The 22,472-nt window shown below is 39.4% G+C and overlaps 2 protein-coding genes across 7 annotated transcripts in view; both read left to right on the top strand.

Moving 5' to 3' along the window:
• Nucleotides 1-3,278: 3,278 nt before the first annotated feature.
• LOC108885722 (uncharacterized protein C7orf31 homolog) lies at nucleotides 3,279-5,579 on the top strand. The gene is made up of 7 exons (XM_018680148.2): nucleotides 3,279-3,370; nucleotides 3,502-3,531; nucleotides 3,638-3,828; nucleotides 3,917-4,005; nucleotides 4,085-4,259; nucleotides 4,412-4,500; nucleotides 4,585-5,579. The coding sequence occupies exons 1-7, from the start codon at nucleotides 3,279-3,281 to the stop codon at nucleotides 5,467-5,469; spliced, it is 1,551 nt and encodes a 516-aa protein (XP_018535664.2). The 3' UTR covers nucleotides 5,470-5,579.
• Nucleotides 5,580-7,522: 1,943 nt separating this feature from the next.
• Nucleotides 7,523-22,472, top strand: part of osbpl3b (oxysterol binding protein-like 3b) — a 29,997-nt gene continuing 15,047 nt past the window's right edge. Inside the window, exons 1-3 of one of the 6 annotated variants that reach the window (XM_018688678.2) lie at nucleotides 7,523-7,615; nucleotides 7,711-7,793; nucleotides 20,917-21,069. In XM_018688678.2, coding sequence (XP_018544194.1) covers nucleotides 20,974-21,069 — 96 coding nt within the window. In that variant the 5' untranslated portion in view covers nucleotides 7,523-7,615; nucleotides 7,711-7,793; nucleotides 20,917-20,973. Of the gene's footprint in view, nucleotides 7,794-20,916; nucleotides 21,070-22,472 lie in introns of all 6 variants that reach the window. The other 5 variants (XM_018688684.2, XM_018688699.2, XM_018688692.2 and 2 more) reach the window with 5 other exon arrangements.

Below are 22,472 nucleotides of genomic sequence, written 5' to 3'. Positions count from 1 at the left end.
TCAGGATGGTAGTGGATGGTGGTTTGGGGGTGGGAAGAGTTTGATTTTGACATCACAGTGGACTGCAACAGTGGATGCTTGTGTCTTTTAGCCACAACCACAATCTTTCTCTAATCTTGGCCAAGTGGTTTTAGTCATCCAAACTTAACCAAGTCAGAGGCAAATCAGAAAATGCTCATATAAATAGTCTTTGTGGTCACATGGGATGTTTTGGAAGGCACTGAGAAACAACCAAGAGGGCTTGCTGCTAAGTCTATATGACAAATCTAATTTTAGTTTCTAGTTTTAAGTTTCAGCTTACATTGTAATTATTTTAGTTTACATTGTCCTTGCACAGTGAATATACACATCTAATAACCAAAAACAAATCAATGCACAGCAAACCTGGAGCTGGGGCCAGCTCTCTTCTGGGGCCACTCTGGGAGTACTGGCTGGATTCAGGGTCGCTGCTGCCCAAAGCTAATTATTGGGCTTCTGATAGGTTTCACGACCTGGAGGGGGGGGGGGGGGTTCAACTGGCAAATGGCAACATTAATGGAGAAAATAACCAATGTCACATATTTTCCCACTACATACAGTTGAATTAACGTCTCACTGTATTTCTGAGGTTATTGATGAGGTAACAGAGTAAGTTGAATTCCCATCAGCATGCGTGAACCCCTGCAAGCATCAACCTGAATCTGCACAATAACTTTATATTAGGGAAATCACTGAAGGCTGTGGTACATTTATAATGCAGCAGCAGGAAATGTAATCCGGAGACCAGCAGTTCCCCTGGGGCAGAGCAGGGTAATTGGTTACTGGACTTAGCTTAGGCTGTTTGATAGGACTTGGGTGTTTTGCTGAGACTTTGGACAAGGTCTCTTGGGATTCCCAATTAAAAAGCAGGATGCAGAATATGGGTCTTGCGAGGGTCAACAAACAAGGCAAGGTTTGCAGCTGCATTGATTAGAAGCCTTGGCTGTGTGCTGATTGAAAACTGGCATTTTGACAGATGCAGTTTTTAAGTTCCTGATGTTTTAAGGAATAGGGAGCAGGTCAGGTGTGCTGTCCTATGTCAAATACCCCTCTCACTTTGGATAAATGGGATGATCACATATTTTCTGTTTGAGTCATAAGTGTTTGTTATTTCACATGAGAGATTTTACTCATCTAGCTGGTTTTAAGTGGGTGTACTTCTGTGCACCAATGGGATTAGCAACATTTGAATCAGAATCTGATGATGGTTGTTTGGTTGTTTGGTCAATCAAATCTGATAAAATCACACCCACAATGCAGTGATGATGCAGATTAGCTGAATAAAAATGTTTTTTGTATTATTATCTTAATTGCACTTTACTTGGTCATGAATATTTAATGCTATATCAGGGGTTTTAATGTTAGCAATGTTACTCTTATTTTAAACAATGCATATAAATGCAATCCCATAATGTGAACTGGGGGCCATTAGGCTTCCTGGGGTCTGTGGACAAAGCAAGGGATTCTTTTCTTTCACTGTTATTTCATTCACTATGAGCTGATGCAATGAGGTCGTTTAATTTTTAAGCCTCATCAAATGAAGTTTGAGAATTAATACAAATCAGAGTCCTTTGATATGAAAAGTTTGGGGATCTCTCTTGACACACAGCTTTTTTTTCCCCCCCTCCAAAATAGGAAGTTGTTTTTCATTATGGTCACTTTTAGTCATTTTAACTTTCATCAGAGCTACGAGTTCTCCCCATCCACCAAAAACAAGGAAGGAAGTTACAGCGGAGTAACAGCACCATGGACAAGCAAACGTCGAGCCCTCCACTAAACCCTAGAAGAAAATGTTCTACAAAATGAGTGTGCAATTTCTAAATCAACTCGAGAACAAGATGATTCGCAAGGTGGAAATGATCCTCTACATTGTCCTTGAAACTTTCTTTGAACAAGTTTTGTGGTATTGTCTGAGGTACATGGGCTGGATATATAACTGTTTCTATGTTGTATAGGAATGGAGACAATGAAACATGACCCCTGTAACCAAACACCACCTGCACACAGCTTGTATCTGGTGTCAGCATCGCGCTGGTCAGAGCCAGCTTGATTTTCATTCCACCCCAGGCTTAGTTGTATGAGTTCACCAAACTGTGAACATGTAATATTATCAGATCCATCTTGATGACTGGATGACGAGCATGCTGAGCAGTGATTGCCCACTGGATATGAAAATACTGACATAAGGCAAAAGCAGCACATCTGGATCTCTAGTTGGTAAGCTTACACAATAAGAAGTAAATTATTCTCAAAGGTCACAAGTGCTTAGTAACCTAAATGGTTGTGTGATATTGTTTTGGTGTTTAGTTTGGTCTAAAGGATTTTTAAGCCACACCTCTGCTTACTCACCATGTGTTGTGAGCTGGATTGGGTGTCACTCACTCTGTCCCTATTGTTTATTGTGACACTGTCACTCTGGCTGTCCCAGGAATTCAAACCCACCTCTCTGGCCACAAGCAAAGACGAAGGAGTCCTGTTCTCTCAACCCTCAGTGTTTCCACTCTTATCCATCTGGATCAAGATGACTTCTGCTGGTAACTGCATCAGGAGGATAAAAGAAATCTCTCTGGATTAGTTTCTTGCCATTCACAAAAGGTGGTAAAAGAAAGTCCATTCTATTGGTTTCTTCTATACCACTGCCCAGGTAAGTGAATATGGCATTGAATTTTGTGATTGCTTCTGAATAGTTGCTGTCTGATTACTTCATGAATGGAAATAAACAGGATGTTTAGAGTTATCTGCTCTATAAATTGCTGTATACTGTATATCCTACCTATAATGTTATATTCTCACACTATTTATTCCATGAACAAGGTTTGTTGAGCTGGTTTGTTGCATTGGCTGTGCCATAATTTTTAATCATCAGACCAATGCTCATAACATTCATGATAAATTATTGTGAATTAATTCTCATGATAAAACAATAAGATGAAACAACAGTACTGATTAACTGCAGATTCCACAGTTTCAGCACAGATTTGGCTTAATTTGCTATATATTCATCCTCATGTACTATTCCCTCCTCAGCATTTCATCCTCCCGTTGCCCACCTTTATTAAGAGTCAAGAGTCTGAGCTTCAGCAGCCAGATGGAGCCCAGGTCTTCACTAGACCACGGCGTCCCACCTGATTTAATTGGCCATTATCACTGTGGTTATGAAGGTGCCATCGTACCTGAGTAAGTTTAGAAACATTCTTAGAAAAGTCAAAAATAGTTGCCGAACTAAAAATGTAGTACAGCAAATGGAGCCTAATAATACAATGTTATTTAACCTTAACAGGTGTATCACCAGTCAACAGTATTATAACAACACTGGCAGGAAGAAGAGTAAAGTTCGTCTCAATGACCAGCTGTGAGTGACCATTGATTTATTATAAATATAATAATTTTAAACTATGAACATATTTACTGAAATCCTAACACTCCTAAAATTCATTTCTCAGTGGTGACTAAATATGATGAGCATTTTCTTTCTTTTCTCAGTGTACCAAAACCAACTGATGTAAACATAGCGTGAGTACTTGCATGAACACATAATGCATTGACTCTCCACATGCATTTAAGTTTTATTTTGTCTGCCTCAAACATGTGATACACTTCACTTATGTGTCATTTTCAGGGAGAAGATGATAAAGAGTGCAGCTCCAAAGGAACATCCGTATTCATCCCATATCTCCCGGTTTACAATGTTCCCGTCCTTCCGCTCTCCAGATGACCCTGAGACAGGAGTCAGAGCTGCTTCCAAATCTTACCTCAGCCCTCTCATCCCAAACAGTGCACCGGACATCACTCTGCTGAGCAAAACTATTGGTATGAGGGCAATATGTTGTGATAAAAGGGGGCAATAGAATAGATATTTCCAGATGGGTTTATAAGATGTCTTTATTTCCATGCAAAGGTGGTCCATACAGACATGAAATCTTGGAGACACCAATAAAAACCAGAAAGAAGGCTGTTACATGGTCAGGAGACCACATCTTCTTGGATGTGAGTAATCAAACATTTGGATCCACATTGTCATTGAAGTTCAGCAGTACATGAAATGTCTTACAACATTCAACTCCAGAATGCAAAGCCATTGAAGGGAGAGAACCAAGTGTTCTACCCAACTCCTCCAAAGACAGTGCTGCCTAACCCTAAACTTCGTGACTGGGACCTTTCGTTATCTGAGCGGGCATGCAACATGCTGAAAAATCTGGAGAGGACACACTGGGTCACCTCTTATCAAATGCACTACACAGGTAATGAAGACACAGACTACAGCTTGGTATTAGAAAACAAAGGCTAGTGTGTAGAACCACTTTGCGAAGTCATAAATAGTCCACTAATTGGATTTATATGATTTTGAAGCCAATAATCAATAATCTAGTATTAATATTTGATATTTTTTAAGGATCTGGGCCAGCAAATCCTTTGAAGATCGATGACTTCAAAGAAAAAATGAGTGACCCCACTGGGATGAATTCACAAACTGCACCACTGGTAAAATACTTGTGAAAAGTGAACCTTTTTACAGTAACATTTCCAGTGTGCAACACTAATCCTAATGAGTTCTTTTCCCTACAGAGAGAAAGGTCTTATCCTGTGTTTGTTCCCTCTAAACAAAAACAAGGATGTGTAAGAAAATGTGGGAGCTGTGTGGGGAGGAGGACCTGCAGTCCCACTGCTGCTGAGCTCCTAAATCCATCTTCAGCTCCAAAGCAAGGCACTGCTACAGCTACTACAAACCAACATAGGCCACAAGAGATCACAGTTAAGCATAACGAGGCACCAGATTTAAATCCAAAGGACCATGGTAAATCAGAGAACAGCACCGGCTTCACAGAAGTGCAGAGCGCTGAGCTGTCCCAGGAGGCACATAGGCAGCAAACTGAGTGCAAAAACTCTGTGTTTGAGGACAGGGAGAGAGAAAACTGCAAAGTCCATTTTGATGAAAGTCTCATGCAAGCACCTGTGTCACAGAGCAGCCAAGAGGCTAACACTGCCTGGATCACAGACACAGAGCGATCCCCGGACCTGTACAACCACCCACTTTCCCAGGGAGAGATCGACAGAGAGAAAAGCCTGACTGAGCTCTGTGATGAACCAAGCTGCAAAAAGCAATATTTTAAAGTTGGAAGAAATTCATTCAGCCACAGTCATTCAGCTGTATCCAAAGACCAGGCAGATATTAACTCACATACTGGGCTATCGCACAATATCTCTAACCCCTGCATCCTGCCGAGGCCTCCCATCCTGCCTGGTATTCACCCAGTTGACAGAGTTGGGATTATGGGCAGAGAAAATGCAGCACTCAGCCTCCTAGACTTTCAAAATGCATTCAGTAAGTCTGAAGTCCATTGCAACTTCAACAGATCCATCGCGCATGCTACTGTGGACCTGAGGGACAACGCAGTCACAGGGAAAAAACATGACTTCTTTGGGATCAACTGCTACTACCTCCATGGATAACCTCATGCATATAAATTCAAATGCCAGTGATTTTCATCATCACTGAAATATTTTACTTTAAAAATATTAAATAATCTGAAAAAAAACTATATCAAGTTGCTGAAATTCTATCAATTTCTTATTTTTTTAAAAATCAAGTCAAAACATTAGGTTGCTCCAGTTGGATTGGTCAAATTCATACTTTACCCCTGGGCTATCAAGAATTAACAATCAAGTCTGTCCTGTCAGATTATGTTCTTTCAGTCACAGGATCTAAGTAGCTAATCTGGCTAAAATACAAGATGAAAGTATCCTTGGCAGCCTGAATGTTTAATTTAGAATTTTTCATTTTAGATTTAGGCACAGTTTTTTTTAGATTATAATTAGTTCATCTTGAATACAGTTTTTGAATGCTGGGCACTTTAGTTTATTATCTCAAAACAAATCTCAAAATACATGCATTCAGATAGGTGACTCAAATATCTGAATGCAATAAATTTAGATTTTTTTTAATCAATTTTAAAAGACCTCTACAGTCTGTAAGATATTCAGTGGGCTGTAAAAGCAGAATTATAATGGCTATAATTTGCCTCCAAAAACTAGTTGGCACAAAAATAATGCCTGACTGTAAAAGCTGTAAGATTTCTTATATGCTCAGAATAAAATAGTTGGATCTTGAGTCTGTGACTCATTATTTCTTCAAATCAACTTTCCAGGCTGATTATTTAACTCAGTATTCACTGAGTATTTTGTAAGTATAGTAAACAGTCGAGCCAATTTGCAAACATTGTTAATTTGCTCTTTGATTCCCCACATTTCATTTGCAATATTCATTAGAGCTTATGTTATATTATACAATAATGGTCTTATATAAGACTCCCATAAGCCACAGCTGATCTTGAGGGTAAAATAAAAGACACAACCTTCAGAGCCTTCACAGTTCACACAGAAGAAATATTCTGCATCAGTAAATTCATAATGTTGCACAGATGAATACTCTGGTCTTTACTGTAACCTTTATAATTTTTCAGAAAGGAACATTTGTATGCAGCTGAATCCCCCCCAATATGTGTCACAGAGTTCACCACTGAGCTTTGTGCTGCTTGTGTTACGGAATCCAGCTCTCTGTTTTGTAGGTGCTGCAGTGACCATATCTAGCTCACCAGCATGAAAGGAAAAAATGCCTTTTCACACATAATCTTTTGCAGTCAGGCTGATTCACTGTGAAAGGGTTTTTGTGACAGTCCTTGAGCAGGAAGCCTGCAACCTTGAGTGATGTAACAGCCTCTCATTTAGACTTTCAGAAAAAAAACAATAACACAGCAAATGGACCAGTGCAGATTTCTTGCTGAATATAGCAGATAATCACAAGTTGTGAGTTTTTGTTTTTTTTTCCAAGAGGGCAGCTTCTTAAGGGTAATCAAGATAATAGTGATTTTGATGTTATTTTTGTTTCAGAAGAAAATCTGTCACTTTCAAGATCATATTATTAATGCTGTGTTTGTCCTTTATTAAGTCTAATGGTCATCTTTTTTTTAATAGAAGAATTATTTTTGTAGAAGATGCACTTCTTTCGACTACATTTCTGAAAATCTGTATTCCGCAATTTACCCAGCAGGTGGCGGTATATCATCACATTAGTCATTCTGTCATTTTTCTTTCTGAGTTCATTTCTTGTTTGTTTCTGATAACTGTTACCTTGTCATTCTCTCTCTCTCTCTCTCTCTCTCTCTATATATATATATATATATATATATATATACGTGTGTATGTGTGTGTGTGTGTGTGTGTGTGTGTGTGTGTGCGTGTGTGTGTGTGTGTGATGATAATTCCAATCCTTATGTACAAATGAATTGGGGAATTTAAGATTAAAACAAATTTGAAATGGCAAGATAATTAAAACTCCCTGTAATTAAATGACTAATGAGTGGTGAGTTTAACTGTGTTTGTCCTTGCTTTGGGGGGGTGGGGATCCTCTCCAAAACGTCACGGAAAAGATGCTGTCAATGATACAAGCCCCGCCCCTATAAAAGGTGACGCCGAGCGCCGTTCTGCATTTTAATTGGAGAAGATGGCTTCCGCCGCTCACGCGCCGCCTCCTCCCTCCTCCACTCAACGGTGGAGGAATTGATGCTGTTCAGAGCGGGGCTGCGTGCAGACGGTGCATGTGTGTGCATGTTAGAGTGGAGAAGGACATGCTGTTTGGTCCAGGCTATCATTTTGAGTTTTATTTTATCTGATGTGTTTCTCTCCTTTACGTAGGCTAAATACTTCTTCAGCGACCGACCGTCTTCAAGCTCTCTTCGCCCTCATAACCTGGAAATCACATCCGTAACTCTGTCAAGGTGAGTGCGTTTTTGTTTAGTTATCCTTTACTAGATAGTTTAACTCTGTCTTTTACAGCGTCAAAAAGCGAGACTTGTCATCTCCTCCGGGGATTAACAGTGAGACCACAGTCAGTTGAATATGACAAGTGCATTTAAAGTTAAGTTTTCAAGCTCTCTGAAGCGACATGTTACTGAAATATTTCACAGCAGTTACACAGAGTGCTGCTAAACCCCCTCAGAGTGCTCACTCGACTTGTAAAGTCTCAAAGTTAACACTAAACTACATTTCAAAGTCAGGCATCCCACCTGAGTTAAACGCCTGTAGGGTTATCCCAACAGTTTTGCTGTATTCCTGTGTGGGTATGATCATTACATGTAATTCAAACAAACAAACACTAATAGATCTCCCTCAGTCTCCATGGTAACTCTGAGCCCCCTTGCTTTATTTCTCTAGACAAGTAAAGACAAGTTGTGGAGGGTTAGTTTGCACATAAACCTACTATACTATAGGTCTCTGCTATAACAGGAGCAAGCCATCAGTATAACCCAGTCGCAAGCCAAAACTATGAATAATGTGTCTTTATGAGTGGCTGTGTCTCTCATGCTGAGTGGATGTAGGTGTGTGTGATAGTGAGTGCAGACAGGATCCATTTTCAGATTTAATCAGGGTTTGAGCTCAGCATCTCATACTCACCACACAGTGTTAGAGCAAAAACAGGAATATAAATGAGTTTACTGTATTTCTTTTACTATGTAGATGGCAGATGTAAGGAAATATATATGTCCATTATCAGTACACTTCCTGATAATTACAATTCTGTGTAAATCCCAATATAATGATAGTGATTCTCATGTTGACTATGGGGCTTGTGCGAAAGCTTTGTAGTCAAATGTCTGTGGTAATCCTAAAGGGTATGGCTGAGTTAAAGCTGTTTGGTAAAATACTACTATTCAGAATATGTGTGTCGCCTCAGCTCTTGTGGGAGTTGTATCAACAGTGCAACAGAGGAGGCTTTTCAGGTGCTGCTTGGGCTGTGTGTGTCCAAACATGTGTGAGGCCAAATAGGGGCCACTGAGAATTTCAGTAGAAAATGTCTGTCATGACGTGGCATGAAGAAAGTAGATGATATGTAAAATCCTGCCTCAGATTGGTGCACAGGTATAGGATAAAGATTTACAATAGTAAACTTAAAAAGATCAGCGACTTTGCTTGTTGTAATGCTTCTAAAATGAATACTTGTGAGCTTGTAAAATTCTGTTTCTCTTCTTCCACTGTCACAGCCAGCTATGTTCTCTGGGGAACTGAGGTTTGTTTGGTGGTCAAGTTGTCGCCCATGCAGCTCTTGAGGTTTTTTCGTTCCTATCACACCCAGATGAATGATTACAGTCAAACACAGGGAGCCTGTGAGGGAGAGGAATCAGTGCAATGTTTGGAATGTAGCAGGAGCAGAAAAAAAAACAAAAAAGACAAACATCTTTGCCTGTACAAGACATGTAGTTAAAACAGCAGTGGGGCATTGCATCGCATGAGGTCACCTCCACCGTAATTTCAGTTTTCCCCTGGCATCAAGCTGAATCTTTATATAAATCTACACAACCTATAATCTGTTAGATTCCACTGACTTGTGCTGAGTATATACATTAGAGCTGTAAATGCCAGTGTCACCATAATGATGTACTGATACATTAGTCGTACTGTAACCTCTGCAGTGTTGCTCCATGGTCTGCCCTAAAAATAACAAATAAAAATAAATTTTAAATTGTTTTTATTAATATTCACTAACCAGCAGGTGAATAATACAGGAAGTGGATAAATAGAACCAACAGAGCAGCTGTTGTGAGCATCTTGTGCATGTGGCAGGTGTTGGCTCTTTTTGCGTGGGCAGTAGGCCTCTATAAATTATTCATGTGTTTTTATATGTAAACAGGTAGATGTGGTAGGAAGCATACAATACAGAGACTAAAGTTATAGATCCTGCCTGCATTATCTTACATTTAAAGTAATATAATTTGAAAATATTTTATAAAACAATGATGCCAAGGGCTGCAGTGTAGCAAGGACAAATCAACAAATAATAATATTAAGAGTTTCACTAAGTGCCTTTCTTTATAGCACATAATTTTGTTTGTCTGATTGTTTTCCAATCAATGATCTCATCAGTGATATGGCTTTTTAATGGCAGGGAGCTGCTCTTGTCCTTAGCTTCCTTCAGGTACCTGAGAGGCAGAAGGTGGTTAGAGGGCTGATTTCCAAACTCCCTCAGAGACTGCCAGATATCAGCATGAAATTTTAACAACACCTGCACTAAGAGATACTTTTAACTTAAAAACAATAGCACACCTCGTCTAGCACACAAGACAAGGTTCTACTGAACTCCTCTATACACCCATGACCATTCTCTTGGTTTGTAGGACTAAATTATTCAAAATGTTCATGGAAGCTTCGATGTGCTTAAATAATGTAGACTTTAGGTTTTGAAATAATATTTTCAATTCATCTTTAGTGGAGTTTTTCCCATTTGGTCAAATATTTGCAAGTGACATGGCTTGTAATTGTCATATTTACACTAAACAAGTAGCTCCTCAACTCCTCAACATGATAATGATGAACAGTCTAATTTTATGATTTTTCGTTAATATTCATTCAGTCAATTATACGTACTTAAGTGAATGTGACTTCCTCAATACCGTTTTCTATGTCTGACTGATATGTATCTCTGTCTGCCTAAACCCCAATATGTATCTTCTACATATTCATTTACAGATCAGTCATATTAGAGCTCAAATTCATGGTTTTGGGGCTTTGTCCTGATGCCACCTAATTAACTGTCATTGTCAGACTTTGACCAGTGGTCACTCTGCTCAGATTCTGCCAAAGGGAGACAGTTTTGAGTCCGACGGGATCAGTGAAACATAATCCTTGCTTGTTTACACAGCAGTGCAGTATCATATTTTTCACAATTTGCAGTTTTGACAAACTGACTAAAAAACACATCAGTGTATTATATATTCAGAAACAAGAAAGGCATTGCATTCCTGGACATTTATTTAGAATCATATGTTCTAAAGACTGTGTATGTTTTTTAGCAATGTAAGATAGATCATCTTATGTGCTGTCTTCTAGTATTTTAAGTCATAGCTTTAGGGATGACAATGTCCAGACTGAAATATCTCAAGTATTGAATGGACTACCATGACATCTTGTACACATTTGCAGACATCCATGTTCCCCAGAGGATGAATCCTAATGACATTAGCGATCTCTGACTTTACCTTTAGTGCAGGTTGACATTTGTGTTTCGGAGTTTAATATCAGGACAACCACAGGAGTGGATTGCTGTGACATTTCCTACAGATATTCAAGGTCCCAAGAGGATAAATTCGAATGATTTTGATGATCTCCTAGGATTAAGCTAGCACTGCCATCAGATCAAACTTTGGTTTGTGACCCTGAGAAACTAATGACATTCCCATCATCTTCTGAGTACTAACTTGTAAATGTTAGCATGCTAACAGGCTAGACTAAATGGTGAATGTGGTAAATATAACCTTCTAATCATCAGCATGTTAGTATTATCACTGTGAGCATGTCAGCATGCTGATTAAAGCAGCATTTAGCTCAAAGCACTGCTGTACCAAAGAACAGCCTTAGAGCTACGAGGGTGGCTGTAGTCTGTTAGTCTTGTTAGTAAACTGCTTTCATCATGTCATTGCAGCCGCATGAATGAAAAGAAAAATAAAATTTCTAACATTTAAATGGCAGCTTGTTAGCATATTGAACTTGTAGTGGCAGTTCTGTGCAGATTTTTGTCAATAATTTGGTCTGTAAAATGAAGTTGTGTGTTTCTCTTGTTATCATCATATAGTGAAAATTTAATCATCGGGTTTATAGATTCATCTGAAGCTACAGTAAAAATTAGGACAGTTAACTTCTACAAATAGCAAAGGAGATCAACTTCAAAGATTTGTGGTTGAGATGTGATTGCACCGCTAACAACACACACTGCAGCACAACTGCAGTCAAGCCACAAAAATACAAGCTTGTCAGAGATGAAAATTCAGTGCAGCTTTGTCTTGGCATCCCACCCTTTTGTCACTTTAAGGAAGCTACAGTTTGAGTCAGCCTCTGGTGCTGTGACAGTCTTTCTGCTATGATATACTATAACACATAGAGATTCATACTGTAGGCTCATCTGTACTCCAGTCCACTCAGTAAGGAAATGCTTTACTGAAGTAGTTGTCAGAGCTCAGGCATGAAGTAAATCTCACAAGATGTGGTAGCTCCTCTCAAACAGCCATCCATCTCTGTCTGTCCATAAATGGAAGGTAATGGAAGACGATGCCATGTCTAAATATATCTGCACTCGAAGGACTTTGAGATTGCTTGTGGCAGTGCAGATGTTCTTTCTGCTTTTTTGTGATTCCTTTTTTTTTTTTTTTTGGCCCATTTTTTGGCTTTGTGCTTTGTTACAAGAAAGGATCAGCATGCTAACAATGACATGGACCCTTTCAGTGTCATCATCCTCTACCATGGTTCAGCACCTTTAAATTAATATGAGAGTGGAGGTGGAGACACTGCTGTTGCATCCTAATCAGAGCTGTGCTTGAGTCGTAAGCGCTGTAATCTTTATTTTGGGGGAAGCAACAGCTGGATCGTACTGTCATGCAAGTCCCCACATGTGGCACAAAGTGAAGACCACTTTGTACCATGAAGTTTATGGTATTCATGTTATTTAAAAAAAAATTCCCACCCCACTCTTTTGTCTGTGAGTGTCTGCGTCCTAATGAGCCAGTGTTGAGTTATGAGGCTGTCAGGCTCCCCCACACACTGTGACTGTAACAAAGGAGAGGACCTCAGACAAGAGAAAGAGATAGAGAGAGGGAAGATGGAGGTGTGTCAGGGAAGGGAGTGTGTTGAGGATGTGGTAGATTAACAGGATGCTTTGTGGTGTTGGTGTGTGAAACAGAGCCACTTATATGTCACACAGAGGAAGACATGAATGAAAAGATGTCCTAGGAAGTTAGCAAGAAGGGACTTTATCTCTCTCTCTCTCTCATTATTACCATCATAACTGTGAGCATTTTCCTCTGAATATGATAAGTAGAGAAAGCTTCATACTCCATTTCATACTGTTGAAAACATAAGATTACAGACAACAGCGGTGCGCTTTAAGCTCAGCAGCGTGAGCCTGTTTTTTGGAGTGGTTCCCTCTGGCCTTGGCAACCTTTCACCACGCCGCCTTAAGCAGATCAGGAGCAGGCGTTACCATCTGTGCGTCTCTTCCAGAGAAGGTGTGGCCGCACACACACGGACACACACTCACAAACGTGGGCTGGAAAACATTACCCTGCTTGGTCAAGAGATGTACTAATGAATAATAGATCTCATGTTGGGATGAAGCCAGTTTTGTCTGTGTGTCAGTCCTCTGGGCTAATTGCTTGCTGGGTGCTGCCATGCTGACCTGTGATATTGCTTGAAGAATATATTTTTAAGACTTCTAGACACTTCTGTGGTGCCCTGATTCTGCAGATTGATGTAAGAGGAGAGTTTTTTTTCCTTATTCCCATTTACACTTTTCAGGTCTTTTTGGGAAAGAATACAGGGCAGAAGTATTGGCTGGAGAAGGCAATTAATTACTCCTCCTGATAAAAGTGACAGTCTTTCACAGGGGAAAAGAGAGTGAATTTAAGGACTTCTCTGTTTCCTGTGCACTTGCTCATGTTCTACTTGCAACGATAACTCTTTAGACTTGGATAAGAAGCTGATCAGACTGAGACAGCGGTGTTACTTCTACGCTTCGACTGATTGCAGCCTCTTGAGGAAACCTATCTGAAACTCTAATCACTCTGGCTCTGAATAACACAATCTAAGAAATGTTGTGTTCAGATGTGAATTGCTTGTCTTCCTCTCTTATTCCGTCCCCAATCAGAACCCATGCCATGGGTTGTTGATGCAGCGATCATCATCTCATGATCACACCATCATGAAGCTCGCGTACTGAAAAGAGTGAGGCACCACTGATGAGAGAATGAAGAGAGCACTCAGTTGTCTGTGTTTGCCGCTGAAGAAATTAGATGGACATTTTCAGTCATTTTCACGCAAGTGCTCTGACTGAGTTCCTAGAAAATACAATCTGGTAGTCGAAAGAGTGCTTAAAAGTTTCAAATGCCTTCCATTTTAAAGCCATTTAGTTTGACATTTTGGGAAACATCCTCACAGAATTTGAGACGATTGATACCACTCTAATGTTTGTATGGTTAATAGGAAGCTACAGCCAGCACCCAGTTAGCATAAACATTGGCTGGCCTGACTCTGTTCAGTGGTAACAAAATCCACCTGCTGGCCCCTGTAAAGCTCACTTAATAACACTCTATGTCTTATTTATATAATACATATATATAAAAACTGAGGTATAAAAACAGCAAATCATCATTTCATGGAGGGGTTTTGTGCCGGACTGTCTCTTGACCAGGCACAGTTTAATTAAAGAAATTAGGTAAAATTAATTAATTAGTTACCGGTAAAGGTGCTGTTGGGCAGATTTTGTTACCTTTGCACCGAGCCAGGCTAGCTGAGCTCAGCTAGCCAGCCAGGTAGACAGACACGAGGGTTGAATCTGTTGTCTCTTCTAATGCATATATTAAACCAAATCGTTACATGAGGTTAAATTTTTCCCCTCAGAGAAATGAAGTGAAGAAATATGGGATAATAAAAAGCAGGTATATTGCAGTGTTAAATCACAATATTCTCTGTGTTGCAAAAGATTTCACTGTGGCCACACTATTAGAAGAATATTGTTTGCTGCTGATTTCTAATCTGCCCTTCCCTTTGCTCCTTTTATATTAGGGTTTCTCTTTCCCTTAGTTTTCCTGCATTTCAATAATTAGATAACAAAGACTAAGTGGCATCATCCCGGGCAGCATAATGCACAGATGTAATATGATTACTGTTATTAAAGTGGTAACTTTTAGATGCGGCAAATAAGAGCCCAGTGTGTCTTCTTTAGTGGGCAGCAGCTATCAGAAAATGTTCTTAATGACTGTGTTGTTTCCAAAGCAAACAAAAAGGAAGAATAAGGAATTGTGTGCTCATGACAAACCAGCCTCTGATTAAGTTATCCAGCAGAGGAAAATTAAAAACAGTCAAAGTTAGGCAGTTTCTGATTGGGGTTTATCCAGATAGATGGACGGACAGCATTAGAGGGAAGGTAAATGGCTCTTTGTTTTCCCCACCAGAGCTACCAGAGTTTGCTTTGTTGCCAAAGAGCTGTATTGAGAGGGATGGCCTGTCAGGCAACGGCTAGTGGACTACAGAGATAAGGTGGTTACCACAACACCAATGTTACGTGTGTGGTGAATGCAGAGGTCATTTGTTTTCTCAAGTTTAGGCTGATTGTTTCAGAGCTTTAAAAAAAAAAGATCAGAGAGAAGCTTGGAGCGATTTCTGCCTTTTGGAGCCATTTTAAATCAACATTGATTTTCCTCTGTTTAGATAATTCTGTTTCATCAGCCTGTCATGCATCAGAGAGAATCACTTTAGATTCTGTTCAAGCTGAAAAACGATTCATTTTATGAAATAAAATAAGTTTTTTATTTATAGCCTTTCTTGCAGCTTTGTTTGCTTATACATAAACATTGGCTCCTTCATAAACATAGGTCTCATAAACATGTGGAGCAACTGCTTTTCCTGGCTCTGAATTGGAATATAATTCAACTCTCCCAGCTGGGTTTTGCATATGAAATGTTATTTAAGAGATTATGTGAACCTGTGTGTATTTAAAGGTTATCTAAATATCATCTTATCAGCTTGGTAAAAGTCAATATTCTATCTATATTTTAAGATGACTCATTTTTCTCCAGGGGCCATGCCCATCTCTAGAGCAGCTTTAGGCACACTTTGTCTCACTGTTAATTACTGAACTCCAGCAGTACTGCTGTCTCTCCTGAAATAAGTTCACTTCATATTTCTGAGGGATGGGAGTGTGTTTTAGAGTCAATTCCCACCCAATTCCTTTGAATTACTGTGTTGCATCAGCTGCCAAAGGAGTTTAAGTGGCATCATTTTTGTAAACATGACTCCATTTCCTAAGAAAGCTGCACTGTAGGGGTTCAACCAATAGACGTTTATTCCGGTGAGTCACATCCTAATGATGCCTTAAAGCTTGTTAGGCTTGTCAGTCCCTTTGGCAGACTCTGGAGACAGTGGACGGACGGAGGAACATCTGCAACATGAACTGCAGAATGTAATAGAGGGCTTTCAGCTCCTGTCAATCTAGTTAGTGCAGCTTAAAAGGACATTAAGCCATCTTTAACTTCAGCCAAGATCTATAGCTGACCAAGGATTTGCTGACAGTTCTGTGGTACGCCTTAAACTAACAAAACTGGAGTTTGTGTTCCATAACAGAGCGTTTCATCTTCAAGAGGCAGAAATCTCAGCAGCTGGTGAAGTGGAGCAGTTTCTTCAAACACCTGCAGATATTGATATGGTTTTCATTACAGTACACATTAGAATTAGATGATTAATCGTGATAAGAATATGTTTGTCATCAAAGATCTTGGTAGGTCAGAGGTTTAAGACACTGCAACATGACCCGAAAACATTTGTTGCATGTAGACCTGAAATGATTGGTCAATTGTGATGAGAATATTAGACACAACAATCTATTTGAAGACAATGCGAACAACCTGTCCACATGTTGTCAGGTTATTCTGAGGTTTAAGGTGTGTATTGATCAATAATGAAAATAATCATTAGTTGCAGCCCAAGTTGCATGTCTTTTCTATATCTCTCCTCTAATTTCCTGTTAGCTCTATGTTACATACCGTCTAAAAAAACATCCTTGAAACAATTAGTACTAAACACAAAGTATAGCTGAGGCTGATGGGACTGCCAACAGTTTTGTAAGTTGGTCATAAACAACTGTACTGAACAAATAGAAATTTTGACCTCATGGCTCTAAAGGAGAAGTTGGGGGCACCACCAAAGTCAGTGTAACATATCATCACAGAATCAGGAATGTCTGCACAAAATTTCAAGTTAATCCAAACAATAGATATTGAAATATTTCAGAGTGGACCAAAGTGGTGGACCAACCAACAGACAGCACAGCTAATAACATCTCGCACACATTTTGGACATTGTCTTTTTCTCTGTAGTCTATGAGTAGGATGGAGGTTCTCTGGTTGTTGTGCGATAAGACGATCATGCTGCCAAGTGAGAAAATCAGGACGAGCAGTGCAAGTTTTTAAACCCCTGCTAGTTAAACATCTGTCTCCCACAAGCGCCATGCTGGTTTCTCATTATAGAACAGTTGTGGGAGCCACCCACCCACACTTTACTGGAATATTCAACGGATGTCAGTCACCTCTTCACACAGACCACTTAGCCTTTTGTCTACACTTTGAGAAGAACGTCTTCATGCTCATATATCAGTTAATTTAACAAGAGATTAGAGGGCTTGAAAAATTACCAGTAATGATTAACATGAGTGCTTATTTTATTCTACAAATAGACTGAACTTCAGTCAGGTTAATTTTGTCGCTCAAGGAAATTATAGCTTGTATGATTGTAGATTTATAATGATGCTCAGATATTTCTCAGTATTTTCCTTCATTTTATCCCACCTGGGAAAAAGTTCATTTTTGCTGAGGATTTCTCTGTATTATATTTGTATTATGGGAAAAATGTCTCATTTGAAGATATCATGGAGCACAATGATTAATGAGAAGTTAAATCTTACCTAAATCTGTCTCAACATTCAATTTTAAATAATACATAATGAGATGTATTGGCTATTAGAGAATATACTGTGTATTATTCGAAAATCATTATATTGTTGTCCACTAAAACTTAGTTTACCAATTTACTCAGTGTAATCAAATTGAATTTCAACTTATTAATGTTGAGATGTTGCTGTGATGTGTCTCATGATATGGACTTTGTCCTTACTGCCTGGTAGATATTTAATTTAATGGGACACATGAATCACAGTCATTCTTTGTAAAGGTCAGTGCCATCTTTACTGCAAAAGACTAATTTATTTAAATACAGCAGTCAGCAGTTTTTCTGCTACACGAGACAGCTCTTTATTTTTTATAGCTTTTTGTGATTTTATGTTAACCAGAACTTGACAAAAGAAAAAAGTGTCTGTTTCCATTAGTTTACTTCCCCTAATTGCAAAACCTTGCTTTTGTTTTTACAGACTTGTGTCCATGTGTATGCACTGCACATGTGCTGGCATATCTTTTTTTGTTCATGCACTCATATGAAAAAGAGGCTGTCTTGATGGCAGTAGAATTTTCCCTGTGGCTTGTGTTTATCTTTTGTCCTCACTAGCTGTCAGTGTCCATGTGATCCCCTCTGTTTCTTTTGGCCCCGGCACACTGGACAAGCACACTCATCACTCACTGCCTGTCAGTGTCCCTCTTTTTACCAAGCTATGGTCTGAGGCATGAGCCACAGCCACTTACTACACTGTATGTTAGACTTTCACTGTCTGTGTTTTCATGTGTCTACAATGTTTCAATCTGTACATGACAGCAACAACTGTCAAGTGAAGTAAAAATCCATACTAACTGTAACCTTAATCCCTGACACAGCTCCTGTGCAATTTAATACAGTTTTATTACAATCACTTAACTGCTTTTCTTCATTGCCCTCAATGAGCGTGTACTCCTCTGTGAGAAAGGGTAACTAATGGAGCTCTGACGTCTAACACTGCCGTCACCGTGATGAAAGCCTGAGAAGTGGTGTTGTTGTATCAGATGAAAGGGTGTCCTCAAGGGTGACAGTGTGACAGACCTGCATATAGCTGGTGTGATCAGTGGAAAGTGGATGAATAAATCATAGGCAACGGAGAGGCAGAGCTGTGGTAGATAGATACAATGATAGATTACATTTAGTGTGTCATAAATCATGGTTGTCTATAGCTTCTGTCTTCTGTTTCTGTCCTGGTTTGGTTAATTGCATGCAGCAATAATTGAACTGTAAAAATTCACAAGATGTGCTGTCCTGCCGTTAGGGCCCTGTTTTGTGTGTGCGTCCTGCCATTTTGATCCACCACTGTGGCTGCGTTTTTGGGCGCCGAGCTCCATCAGTCTAAAACGCATCCTGTGGTCCACAGGCAGAGAGGTAGTGTAGGCTTGGCCAAAGGATGGAGGTTTCAGATGACCACGCTTTTGTCTGTCCAACACAAGAGGTTGTGGCCATTAATGCAGCACAAAGCTTGCGGATGCAGAGCAGGTAATATGATTAACCTTGCTGCCGCTTCAAAGTGGTAGTCAACACGTGGCGTGTCTGATTCAGTTGAAGGTGGGAGGAGACACTGTTTGCATGATCATCCAGTAGTGTGGTTTGACCAAAAACATAAGGTCCACTTACTAGGTTTTTTACAGGGCTTTCAGTGTTATCTTATGGTCCTCATCAGTGGATGCACTTTACTCAGTTGTCATGAAATTTTTTTTATATAACTGTATTGTGACAAAAGATTATGGATCTTTAAGAGGAAAGTGGCCTCTAAACTCAAGCATAGAGAAAGAGCTTAGTTTTTTTTACTTTCAGGAGGATTAGAAAATATGAGGAATCTCAGTAATATCATCAAATTGTTTCATTGTTGTCCAAAAAAATAATTAAATTCTTTAATTCCAGGAAAATTACAAGTAAAAAAATGTCATTGAAGTTTTTGATTCACAGGTATGTGATGTTTTGCCTAATAATGCGTTATTGTAGAGCAGCTGAGTAGATGATTAATTGGTTTGTAAACTGTCAGAAAATGAATAATTCAAACATGTGTAATGAATACTTGTGATTAAAAGAAAGAAACAACCCAAATATAATCATAAAATGTCTTGTCTGTTAGACAGAATCTCACAGATGGTCACATAATAAAGTAATGAACTCAGATCTAATGGTCCAAAAACTCAGTACTGCTGTGCATCCTCAGTAAAGCTAAACTAATGACCTGCTGCTTGCTCCCACATGGACTGCCATGATTTACACAAACACTCGTGCCTTGCGCTTGGTTGTTTTTCTGTTTTTTTTTAAGCTTTCCGTACTATGACAAACTGCCACTCGCAGTGCATTAGCAAAATGTGGTTTTATGTGCTGACGTGGTAGACCACGCACATAATGTTAATTAGACTGTGTGAAGTGTGGCAGTTGAATGAAGGTTGCCATTTTCTAAAGAGGCCCAATTATTTTCACACTCCGCTGAAGTGATGAAGTGATGATATTACGTTTCACTGTTCATCTCACATCTCACTGCGTAGCTACATGTGACACTTGCCTTTTATTCCCCTGTCACTGAGCTGCCTGTGGAGTCGGATCAGTGTCATTTTCTCAAATACTGAACCATTGGTTGAAATCCCACCAAAGACAGAGCTCATACTCAGTGAATAGAATAACAAGTGTTCAATTGAGTTTACATCAGTGCTCTTTATTATTTACATCATTATAGTACTTACACATTTCAGAGGAAAACGTTAAGAGTTTCGATTTAATCCGTTGACTGTGTTTTTTCAGTTAAGCAAACATTTGTTTAGTCTAAACAATGTTTCAGAAATTTCCCGGAGCACTAGGTGACATCTTCAAGTGTTTGCATTGAGACTTGATATATGACTTAAACCATGAATCCATTTTTAAAGGTATTTAAAAAAAAAAAAAAACTATTTAACAACTTTTTACTGCTGATAATAGTTCTCTACTTTTCCTTAAGTGAACTTCTGAAGGACATTTGTTTGTATTAGTACCTTTACATGTGTTATTGCTACTCTTACTTAGATAAAAGGGTGTGAATATGTCTTTCAACCCTGCTGTATATACTTTTAGTGGGAGCTTCAGATTAGATATGACCCTTAACTGCTGACAATCCATCACCTGTGGTCTCTTCACTTACAGACCAATTTACGTCCTCCAGTCCTGTCTGTCAATTTCATTTGCTGATGTTGAGAACTCTTCTGTACATCTTTTCTCATTACATCCCATATTCCTGCTACATAAGGGTGGAAAAACTAATCACTCTAAATAACCTAATGCATTTTTCAGTGAGACAGCTAAAAGGCTTTTAGAGGGCTTGCCTATTTAAAGCCATTTTTCTCTCCTCCCCCCCCCCACCTCCCTTCTCATGACCCCCTCTTCACTCAGACGAGGAATGTTCTGGGTACTCCTGCCGTAGACTTGCACCGGCCAGTTCGCAGCAGGATGGGTTCAGAGGAGCGCAGTTCAGCCATGTCACAGAAGATCTCCTCCCTGTCGCGCAGCAACAGCAGCTCCTCATCGAAACATGACAGTCGACAGGTAACTCACACCAGCTGATGACACTGTAAGACTTGTCGCACGTCACCAACAAACATCCTGCCGCTTCATCATGCACTGTTCACTGGTGAAATAAAGCTCTGTGGTCATGTTACACTTAACCGATAATTTCCTTGGAATTATACATACTGAAAGAGGAAACTTTTTTTTCTCATTAAGCAGTTTGTGACTTGCAAAAATAGTATCTGCCAGGCCTCAGGGATTTCTCTATGTCATGGGAGGAGGATGACCTGACACTAAATGCCTTAACCATGCAAACTTTTGCTAATAGATCCTGTGGTTTTCTCAGTTGTTCTTGCAAGGCTTCATTTAGGCTCTGTATAAATGCAAGCCTGAGGAGACAACCACATCTAGAGACTCAGATGTGTCTCTCTTTGCATTATATGTCTCAGGCAGGCTAAGATTAAACCTGCCTTAGTCTCAGACCACAGCACTACTTCCGAAGAAGTTCTGAATAACTAAAATACAATTTTGCAACAGTTCCCTCAAAAGTAGTTCTCTCACATCCAAATTAGTGAAGATGTTAGCGCCATGAACAAACTGTTGTTGCATTTGCCTTGAGCATTTATCTGTAGGCAGCAGACTCATTAATTTTTCATTACCCTCAACAGCTTTTCCGTTTGGAAATGAGAGTAATAAAGTTTCACTCCGGTCCTCCCCACAGGACTTACAGACACTAGTGGCTCATCACTTAAGTGTAACAGCAAATACAGGGACTGAAAGAGTGCTCTCATTAGGAGAAAAACTTTTGAACAAACAAACAAATATTCTCTTAAAACTGCAATTTTCTACATCATAAGTCTCAACCATGCTCAGGCTTTAGTTTTGAATGAATCCAAGTCACGTTTTTCATTTTGAATCCATCATGATCATTATCATCACTGAACCTCACAGTGTGTTTCATACTTGTCAGAGCATGAATGTGTTGAAGTGAGGGGATTTTAATAAAATTACCAGATATCAAAATCTTTTCACTATTGGGAGCAACTGTCAGCTGTTTTAATTTTCCAGTTCAAGAAAATATGTCTCAGTGCGTTTGATTTATTCCACAAATATGAAAGTGGAGCCCAGAGACAATCAGCTAAACCTTAAGACTGGAAACAGGAGGATCAGTACAAAAAAATGAAGTAATGTACGAACATGTTGTGGTTTCACAGGGGCATTACGTGTTGAACTATTTTTTGGCTGGAAGAAAAACAACTTACCGGAAACCCCCCCATACACCACAACATTTACACTTCATTTTTAGTATACTGATTTAGTAAACAAGACAGTAGTTTTATTTGGTGAGCTTTAGAGGGGTTGGTAGGTGGATTTTATTACCTTTGGACAGAGCCCAGCTAGCTGTTTCCCCTTGTTTCAAGCTCTTGTTTCTGTCTCGAAAC

The sequence above is a fragment of the Lates calcarifer genome, linkage group LG15, assembly GCF_001640805.2.
Source record: "Lates calcarifer isolate ASB-BC8 linkage group LG15, TLL_Latcal_v3, whole genome shotgun sequence".
In the NCBI taxonomy this organism is placed as follows: Eukaryota; Metazoa; Chordata; class Actinopteri; family Centropomidae; genus Lates; species Lates calcarifer.
The sequence above is the reverse complement of the archived record's forward strand: the minus strand, read 5'-3'. Positions and strand labels throughout refer to the sequence as shown.

Bases quoted from the DNA above. Each gene is read 5' to 3' on its own strand.
- LOC108885722 (XM_018680148.2), top strand. From the start codon at position 3,279: ATGTTATTTAACCTTAACAGGTGTATCACCAGTCAACAGTATTATAAC. The intron at 3,829-3,916 runs GTATGAGGGCAA...TTCCATGCAAAG, and splicing joins TCTGCTGAGCAAAACTATTG to GTGGTCCATACAGACATGAA. The intron at 4,006-4,084 runs GTGAGTAATCAA...ATTCAACTCCAG, and splicing joins GAGACCACATCTTCTTGGAT to AATGCAAAGCCATTGAAGGG.